Source organism: Grampus griseus, assembly GCF_964374135.1.
Source record: "Grampus griseus genome assembly, chromosome: 3".
In the NCBI taxonomy this organism is placed as follows: domain Eukaryota; kingdom Metazoa; phylum Chordata; class Mammalia; order Artiodactyla; family Delphinidae; genus Grampus; species Grampus griseus.
The window spans coordinates 127,251,497-127,263,557 of NC_139019.1; the positions used below are offsets into that span (position 1 = coordinate 127,251,497).

Sequence of the window (12,061 nt, forward strand, 5' to 3'; positions counted from 1 at the left end):
AGATGCAAGTCTTGGGACGCTTTGCAGTAATGTGGGCCAGGCACCATGGAAGCCTGAGCTGGACCAGGGTCAGGCGGACATAGGGGAATGGGTGGTTTAGAGGATTTCAAGGCAGGAACATCTACAGGCTTGGTGATCGACTGGCTGCTTCTGCCTCTGCTCATAAAGAGATGATTGAAACTGCCTTAATTATTTTCTCACAAGCTAGATTGCTCCCTTCAAAACAACTATAATTGATTTTTTGTTTTCAAGGATTGAGAAAAAAAAATTGAAAGTAGCATTACATTTAGTTATAATCACTAATGTAAGATTTACTCTTTGTAGAGATGAGAAAAACATAGAAATACTGAAGGATATGAAATCATGCATAAGTCTACGATCCAGGGATAATTGCTGTTAACATTTTGGTATTTTTCCTTCTAGTCTTTTTTTGTAGAATAACTGATTTACTTTAAACTTTTTACTATGGGAATTTAAAAATACATACAAAAGTAGAGAGAAGAATCAATATACCCATTTTAGCTTCTGTAACCAGTCTTCTGCTATTGCACAGTTGAATTTTAAACTTAAAAGCAGGTCTTTACATATGCTTTAATCTAAAACTTTCACCTGTTGATAGAATTTTGCTTTTGTAATCCTGAGTGTTTAGCATGTGCTAGCCCTGCTAGCTCTTTGGCCATTTTCAGATGTATGTCTTTACCCAAAACATTGACTAGGACAGTAAAAATGTCCAAATTCCATAGTATACCACTGAAGACGTGAAAAAACACCAGATTTTCCACCTCCTTGGGGAAGACCAGCGCAGAGGGTAGATATTTCAGGGAGAGAGATATCCCGAGCAGGAAATAGCAGCTGGTGTTTTGACTCACTCACCATAGTTGTCTCAGCAATGGAACCGAAGCTGTTGATGAAAATGTTGCAGCTCACGTTCACCGGGGGCCCTGCCAATCAAGAGAGATTCCTGCTTAGTTCCAAGGCCAAGAAGAAATCCCCAGGATAGGACCAGTTTGTGGGATTTTGACTTCAGGGATGGATCCCCCTTGGTGGAGGAGACCCTTGCTTGACCTGCACCCCACCCCTGAGCAGCGGGGACTCCCAGCCACATTGCTATGCCAGATTCCCTGGTCCCCAAGTGAGCACCAGGTATAGAACACCAGAGGCTGAGCCGGGATGTACTTTCATTAACAGGATAATTCATCATCCTGCCATATGGTTGAAATCCCTTCCCCAAACCCCATTGGCTGCCTTCTAATTTGCGGCTGCAAGGTTACAGCTACAACATTTGGAGGCCATCTTGGGAATCGCAAGGAACAGCAAGTTCTTTGCCTTGAACTTATGAACCAAGAATGATTGTCTGAAAGGGCACTGATGGGAATTATCAGCTGTGGTATCCAGAGGGAACCTCAAAGGAAGTCCATAAGTCTTTGTTAAATACTTTCCAGGCAAGCTTTTTGAATACTACTGCAAGGGCAGGAAGGAAGTGGAGGAATATGTGCTCTTTGGAATCTCATTGCTAGAGGGACCTCTGTCCAATTGAAGCCCAGTCTCTTCATTTTATACTATTAATTACAGCAGCTACCATTTACTGAGCAGGTTTTGCTGTTGTGCTGAGAGTATTACTAACATTATCTCATTCTATCCTCTCAACAACTCCATGAGAAGACATGGTTATTCCCTCCATTTTACAGATGAGGAAACAGAGGCACAGAGAGGTTATTTGCCCACGGCTACACAGCTAGTAAATGGTCAAGCTTGAGCTCAGTGATCTAATTCCAAAGCTAGTGGTCTTAATGGCTATACTTTTTGAAAGAGGTTCAGAGAAAGGAAGGGGCATGCTCAAGGTCACAGAGTGGCAGAATCCAGGATTTTAAGCACTGGGCTTCCACATGTGCTGAGAAGAGGGCCGGCATAAAATAACCAGGGAGGGATGTGAGAACGTTGGTAAGGGTCATAGAAGCAGTAGGAGTCCAGGTGTGAGAGAGGTTCTGAAGAGTGAGGCATTAGGGAAGACCTCATGAAGGTGATGACCTTGAGCTGACCTTGAGGGTGGGAGGACTTGGATAATAGGTCATAATCCTTCACTTGAAGATTGTGACATGCCATTTGTGAATTTTTTCAGGTCCACTTTCTTGTTGATCCCCATGAGGTCCTGAGGTTGGCAGGGCAAAGTTACTGTCCCAGCTTTGTAAGTGGAGCACAGAGAGTTTTAGTAACTCACCTGGGCTTATTTACCCAGCAAGTGGTGGAGCCAGGACTCAAACCCAAGTTTTCTGATACCCACTTCTCTCTGTCCCTCTTGAAAAAGTAGCCCAAGCATTTCACCCAAACTCAGCCAAGACTTCCTTCTTTTCGGAAATCCTGGTGTATAGGAAGGGACTCAATCCTGCTGTGAGAATCCAGGTTTTCCTTCCAAGGGATTGCCAGGATTCCTGGGTTTTAGACATAGCCCCAAGCTCTCCCTGGCTCTTTGCCCTGAGACACGCCCCTTCCCTTTTCTGGGTTGCAATTTCCCCATCAATTTGGTAGAGTAGATCTTGATCTGGGCAGTCATTCTCAGCTCCATGGGGTTGCAATTCCCTTATGGAAGCTACCCATTTGAATTATGATGTTACTGTATAGAATTTCAGGGCTGGAAGGTCTCTCTCTTTTTCTTTTTTTTTTTTTTTAAACATCTTTATTGGAGTATAATTGCTTTACAATGGTGTGTTAGTTTCTGCTTTATAACAAAGTGAATCAGTTATACATATATCCCCATATCTCTTCCCTCTTGCATCACCCTCCCTCCCACCCTCCCTATCCCACCCCTCTAGGTGGTCACTCGGTGCTTTGGAAGGTCTCTTAAAAGTCACTTAATCTATTGCTTCCGAAACTGAGGTGCAGACAGGATTGTCTGCCGTAGCATCATCTGGGAAACTTGTTAAACTACAGATTCCTGGGCCCAGCCCCAGACCCAGTGAACCCAAACCTGTGAGGATTAGCCCAGAGTTTATTTGTTTAACAAGTGACTTGGGTGATCCTCACGCAGAGCCAGGTTTAGGAACCGCTGCTACCCATGCAAGACTTAGCACTTGATCACCTCCAGCAGTGGGGAACTCATTTCGTCTCGAGCAGCCCTTTCCATAGTTGGATGGCTCTGCTTGCTAAAAACTTCGTCCTTATGCTGAGCGGGAATCTGCCTCCTTGGTCACTTTCACCCAAACAAAGGCCCACTAGGGTTTTCTTCCCCTCATTTAGACTCAGATCCAGGTTTTTCTTTTCATTTAGCTTCATACCATTAAGATGCCCCAAAAAGTTACTGCCTTTGCCTTGAAATGACGTGCACAGAGTTCCCACCCAGGCCCTGCAAGTGTCTGGTGCTGTGACTCCCATATAAATTAGATCCTGATTTATGTGTGCGAGAGGACGCCAGCCAAAAATGATCCCATGGGGAGCTGTGGTTCATTGAAATAAATCTGAAATTAAATTATCCTCAAGAAAATTACAATCTGGCTGCCTTTGGCAGCAGCATAATGTATATATTTCATTAAATATTAAAGTTTAACTTTGCTTTTGTGTATATGTTTGCATTGGGCTGTGCCCCTGATCCTGGGAGCCATTGTGACATGCAAAGTCTTAGCGAAGATACAGAATACCGAAGCTGACGGGGCCTGGTCCTACTGGACCATTGTACAGATGCAGAGACAGAGGCCCAGATATGTCAAGTGATTTACTCTGGGTCACAGATATCAGGGAAGTAGTGGGAGGGTTAGAATCCAATTTTCGAGCTCTTTACTTCAGTATTACGAGTTGCATTGCCACTATGTTCTGCAGACGGAGGCTGCTCTCCCCGTCCCCCCTATCTTTTTTTTTTTTTTTTTTCAGGGTTGGATCTCATCTTTATTGAACATTTTGATATTTTGCTCATCGTGCCTTTTATGCATTAGCTTTGATTTTTCTTTTTTTTTTTTAACATCTTTATTGGAGTATAATTGCTTTACAATGGTGTGTTAGTTTCTGCTGTATAACAAAGTGAATCACTTATACGTACACATATATCCCCATATCCCCTCCTTCTATCTAGAGAGTCAGGAGCAGGCAATTTCCGGTGCTTGAAGGAACCTGCTGTGTGATTAATCACGCTGTGGAGTTTTCAAAGCAGGCAGGCCTCTCTTCCTGTTGTGTTGGGGTCACGGGGCCTACTTGGCCTGGCCTTTTCAGGAGCTCTGTAGTTTGCGGGGGGCTTTTGGGAATCTCATGTGTGCCTGGGTGGAAGCATGAAAGAGGCCATGGGGCTCAGGGGCAGGGGTCCCCTGCAACCAGTGTCTCAGCCCTCACCACAGGGAGAGTAGAGAAAGCTTGCTCCCTACCTCCTGGGGTGAGGTTCCAAGAAGCTGCACTTGTTGCTCAAAGCCCACATCATCGAGGGGATTGTAGGGGTTAGAGATAGTGCAGGGTTGCGAGAGGACTAAGGGATTATCTAGTCCTGTATATTTTGGGCCCAAGTGCTTGGAATAAGGTTTTCAAAGTGAGGAGGGGAAGGGCCCCGATTCAATGGTCTTATAGTCTGGGTGAAATTTTATTTCTTAAACATGTTCACTGCTAAGTAAGTAAGTAAATAAATAAACGAATCAGGAAATAAGCAAATAAATAAATCAGTAGTATTAGAGAATTGAGTCAGAGCAGCTAGCTGGGTTAAATTCCCTGGTCTTGGCAGTGTGACTTGGGAAAGTCACTTAACAGCTCTACTTAGCATATTTGTGGGGTCATTCGTTCATTCATTCATTCATGACAGACTTATTGAGGGCCTTCTTTGTGCCAAATACGGTGGTATGCACAAAGGATCACTAACACATGAGCCCTGGATGCACCCACGTTCAGCCAACCAGCAGAAGACCAAGGCACTTCTACTCAGGCTGGAATTCCAAGAGAGCCCACCAGGGGGCGCACTGGGATGGAATTCCTGAAAACTGCTACAGATGCAACCTGGTGGTCAGTTCTCTGGTGTGTTTGATTTGGCCAATGGTGTTTCAAAGATGTGATTTAGCTGCGAACTTAGAAGATTTCACATAAACCCCCCGACTTAAGTCTTATCTTGGAAGGTCCGCTGCCCAGGGCCTGCATTCCTACCTGGCAGCTCTGGGCAGGAGCTGAGAAGCAGCAGCCCTTAGAGGAGCCTGTGCTTTCTGGTTTTCTCTGCTTATCCCCAACCCACTTCAATCATGTACCATATCTGCCGGGCCCCTCTGGGTGTTGGGGGTGTTTGAGATTGTGACCCTGGTGAAGGGCTTGGGTGCTGACTTATCTGCCCTTGAGGGAAGAAAGTTTATGCTAACGATCCTGGAGGATAACGGCCTTAGGAGCAAGGCACCTTGAGGTAAACAGGGGTGGGAGGTGGGCCCCCAAACAAACCTCACTGCATTTCCCAGACTGTTTTCTGTTTGCAGAGCGCTTTGAGAAGGGGACTTACAGGGTGGGGGACAGAGTGAGCAGATATTAGGCAGCTGTTACCAGCTGTCACATCCCTTGTTTGGTCTTGGACTTGAGCCAAAAGGAACAGTGAGGAAGGGCATCTGGAATCAAGAATTGATTAGGAGGTTGGCTGTGGGTCTTTGAAATAAGATTTTTGCAGGGGTGCTAGGAGGAAGGTCAGAGTCGCAGACTCCCAAGGAGGTCCTTAAGACTGTGCCTGCAGAAAACCTGCCCAGCAGTTAGAGATGGTTAGAGCCTCCTAAGGCATCAGTGGACAAAGGGAACTGGTCCGCTCTTGATGTAAGACATTAAGATCTCGTAGGATTGTGAGCTGAAAGAAACTTCCCAAATCGCTTCAGTTATGGTTTGTAAATTGGCTACCCCACAGGGCATATCTGGCTCCCAAACGTGTTTTGTTTGAATTTACATGTTTTAGGATTCAAGAAGTTTCACGTAAATCTTGATTTCTGGCTCTCGTTGGACTTTTGGATGGTCTGGCAACATGGGACCCACATTCCTGTAGGTTAACTACTCGCTGGGGCTAAGGAGGGGCCGCCCACTTTCGAAGGGACTGCTCCTCTATTTCTCCATAGTCTCTCCCTATCTCCTTATTAGGCATTTGAAATTGAAACTGTGATTGGGCAAGAGAGTTCCAAAATTATTTGTTAATCCAGGGGAAGCTTTCAGTGGATGGATGGTAGTTGGAAGCTTCTCATGTAAGACGAATAAAAGTGCAGCTGCTTGGGGGAGAAGCAAGGGTGGGCTTGCTCATCCCGTCCTCTGTTTCTCCCTTTTGGGACACAGGGTAAAAGCCTCAGAACTCCATGAAGCATAGTTTAAAAACCACAGAGACAGCCAACTCCATGCCTGCGGAGAGGAGACTGTGAGGCCCAGCAAAAGCAAGAGGCTTATCTAAGCTCAGAGAGTAATTTTGTGCCCGAAGCAAAACTTGAACCCATTTTTCCACATTCCACATTAATCTCTTGTCCATTATACCGGAGCTAGCAAGTAGGTTTAATTCACGTACTGACTCTGGTAACCAGAGATACTGTTGAGTTGGACTCTCCGAGCCTTTGTTTGGTCTTGGTGAATTGACGAACAGTATCTGCCTCGGGTAGAGGAAAGAGTCATGGAATTCATACCCTGTATATATCATCTGCATACAATTCCATGCGGCTCGCTGCCACAATCTAGGAAAGCAGACCCCTGGGGCTCTGAAAGGCAAGTTTATCTACCTTTAAAATTGGGCCTGATCCTGGCATCGTATCCAGAGGTCCTCCCCATTAGCTTATCCAGGAAATCCGAGGGTGACATAGACTTGGGTGCGGAACGGGCCGCTTCAGCCTCCTTAGAAGCAGCAAGGCTAAGAAAGGAGAGAGAAAGCAGAGGGTTAATGACGGCCCTTTCTCACACTGTGATCAGATCCCAGTCTTGCTCAGCCCCTGTCGCTTAGCCAGCCATAAGAGCCACTAGAGAAATAGGTGATAGGAGTCCTTAATGAGGTAAGGCCCACGCTACCTTGTTTACCCAGCCTAAGTATTAGCCAGCGTGGGGTCCTGGCAGGCAGCCGAGTGTCTGATTGATGCTGAGAAGCTGCTGACTCTTTTAAGACTGTATCTCTAAGGTTTAGGGCAATCACAGTTGGCTGCTGGTTTCCCTGGGAGAGGAGATTGAAGGGTTAACCTCCCACTAGGTCCAGCCCTGTGGTTTGGGTGCCTGTACTTTCATAGGTCCGTGCAACAGTGCAGCCAGAAAGAATGTTAGAGATCAAATAGTCCAGCCTTTCCCCAAAGTTTCTCTTCAGAATCAGTTACTGATTTTCTAAAAAAAGATGCCAAAGTCAAATGCATTTGGGAACACAAATTGAATCAAGCGTCTTTACCTCGGGTCTTCTCAGAACCTGAAGCAAGTCTAGATCCTGTACTTATGGGACTATCTCATATACTTTCAAAATTGCTCAGCTGGGGGCTTCCCTGGTGGCGCAGTGGTTGAGAGTCCGCCTGCCGATGCAGGGGACATGGGTTCATGCCCTGGTCCGGGAAGATCCGACATGCCGCGGAGCGGCTGCGCCCGTGAGCCATGGCCGCTGAGCCTGCGTGTCCGGAGACTGTGCTCCGCAACGGGAGAGGCCACAACAGTGAGAGGTCAGCGTACAGCAAAAAAAAAAAAAAAAAAAAAAAAAAAATGCTCAGTTGGGAAAACTGAGGCACAGCTAGTGAAGGAACTGACATAGGTCCCAGAGTCAATCAGTGGCAGCTAACCTCAGTGTATCAAGAGTTGGGGGATTTGAAATCCGACTGCCGGGGATGCTACACGTTGTTTCTGTCACCAACCCCCCCCAACAAAGTAGTTATAGGTCTTCATTCGTGCCACAGTAAGAATTATTGATATCTAAGAACAGCGGCCCTTCCCCTGCCGCACTCTCAGAGGCATGCAGATTCTTAGAACCGTCAAGACTGGAAACTTAAGTGTTGAGGATCAATTATTTCTCAGTTGCTTTGGGCAACTGAGCTTCCCTGTCTTGAAATTATACCCAGGAGATAGCTGGAAGCTAGTGCAGCCCCGCTGTGCGTGCTTTAGGGCTGGTACGTTGGAGGAAGTGCATGTATAGAGATGCCTGTGTGTGTCGCATAAAATGAGAGCTTCTGTCACCTAGCCAAGCAGGACGTCGTGTCCCTCAAGGGTTTGTACTGCCTGTCTTGTTCTTTGCCTCGGTTCCTTTTCTGATCTCAGAGTTGTAACTGTTTAAGTGATCCCCTCTAATGGGTGGCTCTCAAATCTCTCTCTCCACCCTGGCCTCTCCCTTAAGCCCCCTTTCTTCATTTGCAAACGCCTGGGGGCGGGGGGGGGGGGCGCGTGTCTATCTCGACGTCCTGCCAGGCCTCAAGTTCATTCCAAACCAAATGCCGCAGCTTTCGTCCCAAACTTGTTTCTCCAGACCACAGATGCCCAGGTGGCACCGACGTCATCTTCCCATTCTCTAGGACTAGACGCTTCAGAGCCGTCTAGTCTCTGTGTCCCCTCTCCTCTCGCGTCCCCTCACTCACGGGGGCCTTTCCTGTCTTGCACATGTTATGGCCATGCTACCTTGTCAGGTAGTTACTTGTGTTTGTGTTCCAAGACCAGCAATCGTGGTGGTTGTATTTATTGTTTGTTTATTTAATCTCCTACTGTGTCTACCACAGTGTGTCTCCCACATAACGTGCTCAGTGATTGCACAGTGAATGAACGAATGAACGATAGGCTACTTTAATTAATCAGATGTCCTGGTTAGTAGAAGTATTCATATATATACATACATGGACTAACAATTTTAAAATAATTAGACCATTATACCCACTAATGAAAAATAGTGAAAATAATCTGTTATTCCTCTGAAGGTTCAGAGGTATTCCAGGATGATTTAGACACTCATGCTTAGTAATCTGAACATTCCTTATTTATATCCTGAAGGGCTCGTTTTGATGAACAGAATGAGGGACAAATGCATTATCCTGTTTCTGTAGGTGTGAATATGGATATTTGTGAGTTTGTGTGATGTGGGTAGGTTTCTAGGTGTGATGTGTGTGCACGTTATGTGAATAAATGGATGGATGTGTATGAATGTGTGTGGGGACTAGAGCATGCATGGGGGCATCTGTGGATGTACAGTGGATTGTGTTACAGAGATTCAGATATGCAAAAATGTGAAGACCTGTGTTCCTGTCAAAATATGTTGTTAAACGTGGTGTTTAGTGTGGGCATTTTTGTGTGTACATGTGGCATGTATGTGGACATGGGGTATAGAGTGTGAAAGTGTCAAATGCTTTCATGGCTGTATGTATGCGGTGGGTATATTATGTTTGTGTTACTGAAACGTACTGTCACATGTAATGGAGAATACTTCAAAAAGAGTGGAAAGAACAGGTGATTTGGAATCAATCCTGTCTCAGTCATTTACTAGCTGTGTGACCATGCGAAAATTACCTAGCCTCTCTGAACTTTGGTTGCCTGATATGTCAAAGAAGTTTTGCACAAGTAGTAACTGAGATAGCACAGGTAAAAAACACCAAGGATGGTTCGCCGTGTGTGCGTGTGTGTGTGTGTGTGTGTGTGTAGCAGTTGAGATTCAGGCTGGAGGTTCTTCTGGTCTCACTGCTGCTCTCAGCTGCACCATAGTCCCCACATGATGGGGAAGTCCTGCCAGATGCCTTCCGTGGCCCACAGTTGGTACCACAGTCCCAGCCTTTTCTCCTTTCAGCACCACACCCATGGCTGCTATGTGGCTCTGGTGTGGCAAAGGGGACCACAGGCACGCAACTCCTGGTTTATGACTTTGCTGCTGCTATGATTCACTTCTCAAACCACTCTAGGAGTGGCAGTTATGAAGCTTTCATAAGCTCCTATTCTCTCTAAGCCCCTCCTCTCAGATAATAAGATGTGGGAACGTGGTACTTCCTCCCAGCAATTACTACAGCACAGCCATCTCTGGCCTTTAGGCCTCTTTAATAAGCCTGAATCCCATTAGGCAGTACAGTGAGAGAATGAATTCACCCCAAATTATCTGCTGCCATTTGCTATTAGCAAAATATGCCATTTAATATATGAATACTCCACAAATCTGAAGCGTCATCTGGTTATTCTAGCTCACACATCTGCAGCAAGGTGTTTACAGTCTGGTCACCTGGCCATTGCCTCTCTAACAACCCTTGCATGGGGAGCTGAATTGGTGGGAATGGAGACTCTGAGAGGTTAAGTAACTGGCCTCAGGTCACACAGCACTCTAATGAAAGGATTAGAACTCAAATTTTCACGTTCTGCCTCATCCAAATGCTACAATGTATAGGAAAAAACTTTTATAACCTGTGAAGGGTATAGATCATGATAGTAGCTATTATGACTACTTGTTTGTGAAGCTCGTCGTGTTGTTATCCAAGAAAATCAAAACACGTATCCGACTGCCGGCAATCCCGACATACACAACTCTAATTTTCCCACATTTCAAAATGGGGAAGAGGTAGTTGTGACTTGTCGAACGGTCCTGTGTTTTGTCAGGTGATTCACAGCAGAATTCTTGGAAATTTTGAGATTCTCTAGTCTAGCCTCTCCCATGTAACGTGGACCAGTGGTTTCTTGGATATCATCACGTTCACAATTTTCGCCCTGTTTCTGTACCACTTCTACTGTTAGTCACTTAAAAGTTTTCATTGAATTGTCTCACTTCTTTAAAAAAAAAAAGAAACTTACTTCACTCTTCACAAACGAAAAACCAGTATTACTTGCCATAATAGAGGACAGCCATAACAGTGAGTACAGTGAAAACCAAACAGAAAGAGAAGTGTTTAAAAATCCTAGTTATATACTGTTGCTGGCTGAAGTCCCGAACCCGAGGCCTCCCCTCAGTTCCAGAGAAAGATCAGCTAGTGTAAGAAAGGTGTTAGAGCATAGTCACACGTAACTGAGACTTTTCTTCCCGAGATAATGAGAAGCACTGAAATAATCCTTCTGCGTTAGTACGTGTTGAACGACCTAAAATCAGCCCCCCATCCCTTACTGCCCTAGTCCAAAATTTCTCTGATTCTTTTTCAGATAAATCCTCCCTTTGAATGTCAAAATAGCCATGCCTTTCCACTTGATGATCATTGTACATTTCTGGCTATATTTAGACAGCACATTTTGCACAGAATTATTTCCAGGGCCCTCTCAAGTAAATCTATGCTTTGCGCCTTTGTGCAGAGAAAATATGCATCCAGGGGCCCTTTGTGCACATTTGGAGCCACTGCCTGTGGTGAGCTGAAGACTTTGCTTATAGACAGTAAAGTACTGGACAGGGAAGCTGGGAATGAGTCCGAGAAATGAAACACGTGATTGTTAGGATTTGCTGACCCTATAAAAGTATTTGGAAATGATGCAAATTGTTTCAGGGATTACTGAAATGTCATGTGGTGAATCAGACTTGGTTTAGACAGATTTGATTACTAATCATTTTCAGAAGGACCGTAAGGTCTCCCGGGACCAAGCATTCTGTCCCTCGCTGAGAGGGCTTATGGGGATGGCTGCACTGACTGGACAGAGCCTTGAACTGTCTGTCGCCTTTTAGTGGGGGCATTTGTCACACTAGGAGACTTTGGCACTCAAAGGACCATCAGCTTTCACTCCTAATGACAGAGACTGTGGAAGAGTCCAGGGGCCGGTTCCACAGTGGCACTGGAGGCAAGGTGACACAGATGAGGGGGAGCTTCGAGACCTTTGGTGAATCACTTCCCTTTCCAGCTTTCAGTTTCCCAAGCTATGAAATGAGGGGATTAGAATAATCTCTAAGAGTCCTTCTGGCTCTAAACCATCCTTCTAGTAACCGTTAATATTCCCTCTCTTGTTTTTTTTCTTCTTTATGCATCTGGTCTGGGGACCTGAATTTGTCTGGACCCCTTTGGGGGAGTATGATTGTGTTCGTGTCTTGCTTCCTCTCCACGCAGTCTCCACATTTCTCTCCAGTGGAACAGCTCATTTCTCAGGGATTTGCTGGAAGACCGGCCAGATCAATGCTCAGATTCTCATTCTCTAGTTGCAGCATCGTTTGGAAATAGGGAATCAATATGCAGCTGTCAATCTGAATTTCAAATGAGCTGGGGTT

The 12,061-nt window shown here is 45.5% G+C and overlaps 1 protein-coding gene across 2 annotated transcripts in view; it reads right to left on the minus strand.

Annotated features, from left to right (window-relative positions):
• The window catches only part of GLRA1 (glycine receptor alpha 1), a gene marked incomplete at both ends in the record, with an annotated part of 83,411 nt that overhangs the window by 42,686 nt on the left and 28,664 nt on the right, over positions 1-12,061 (minus strand). For both annotated transcript variants that reach the window (XM_082650556.1, XM_082650555.1), the window contains 2 exons: positions 874-941; positions 6,684-6,811. In XM_082650556.1, coding sequence (XP_082506682.1) covers positions 874-941; positions 6,684-6,811 — 196 coding nt within the window. The remainder of the gene's footprint in view (positions 1-873; positions 942-6,683; positions 6,812-12,061) is intronic.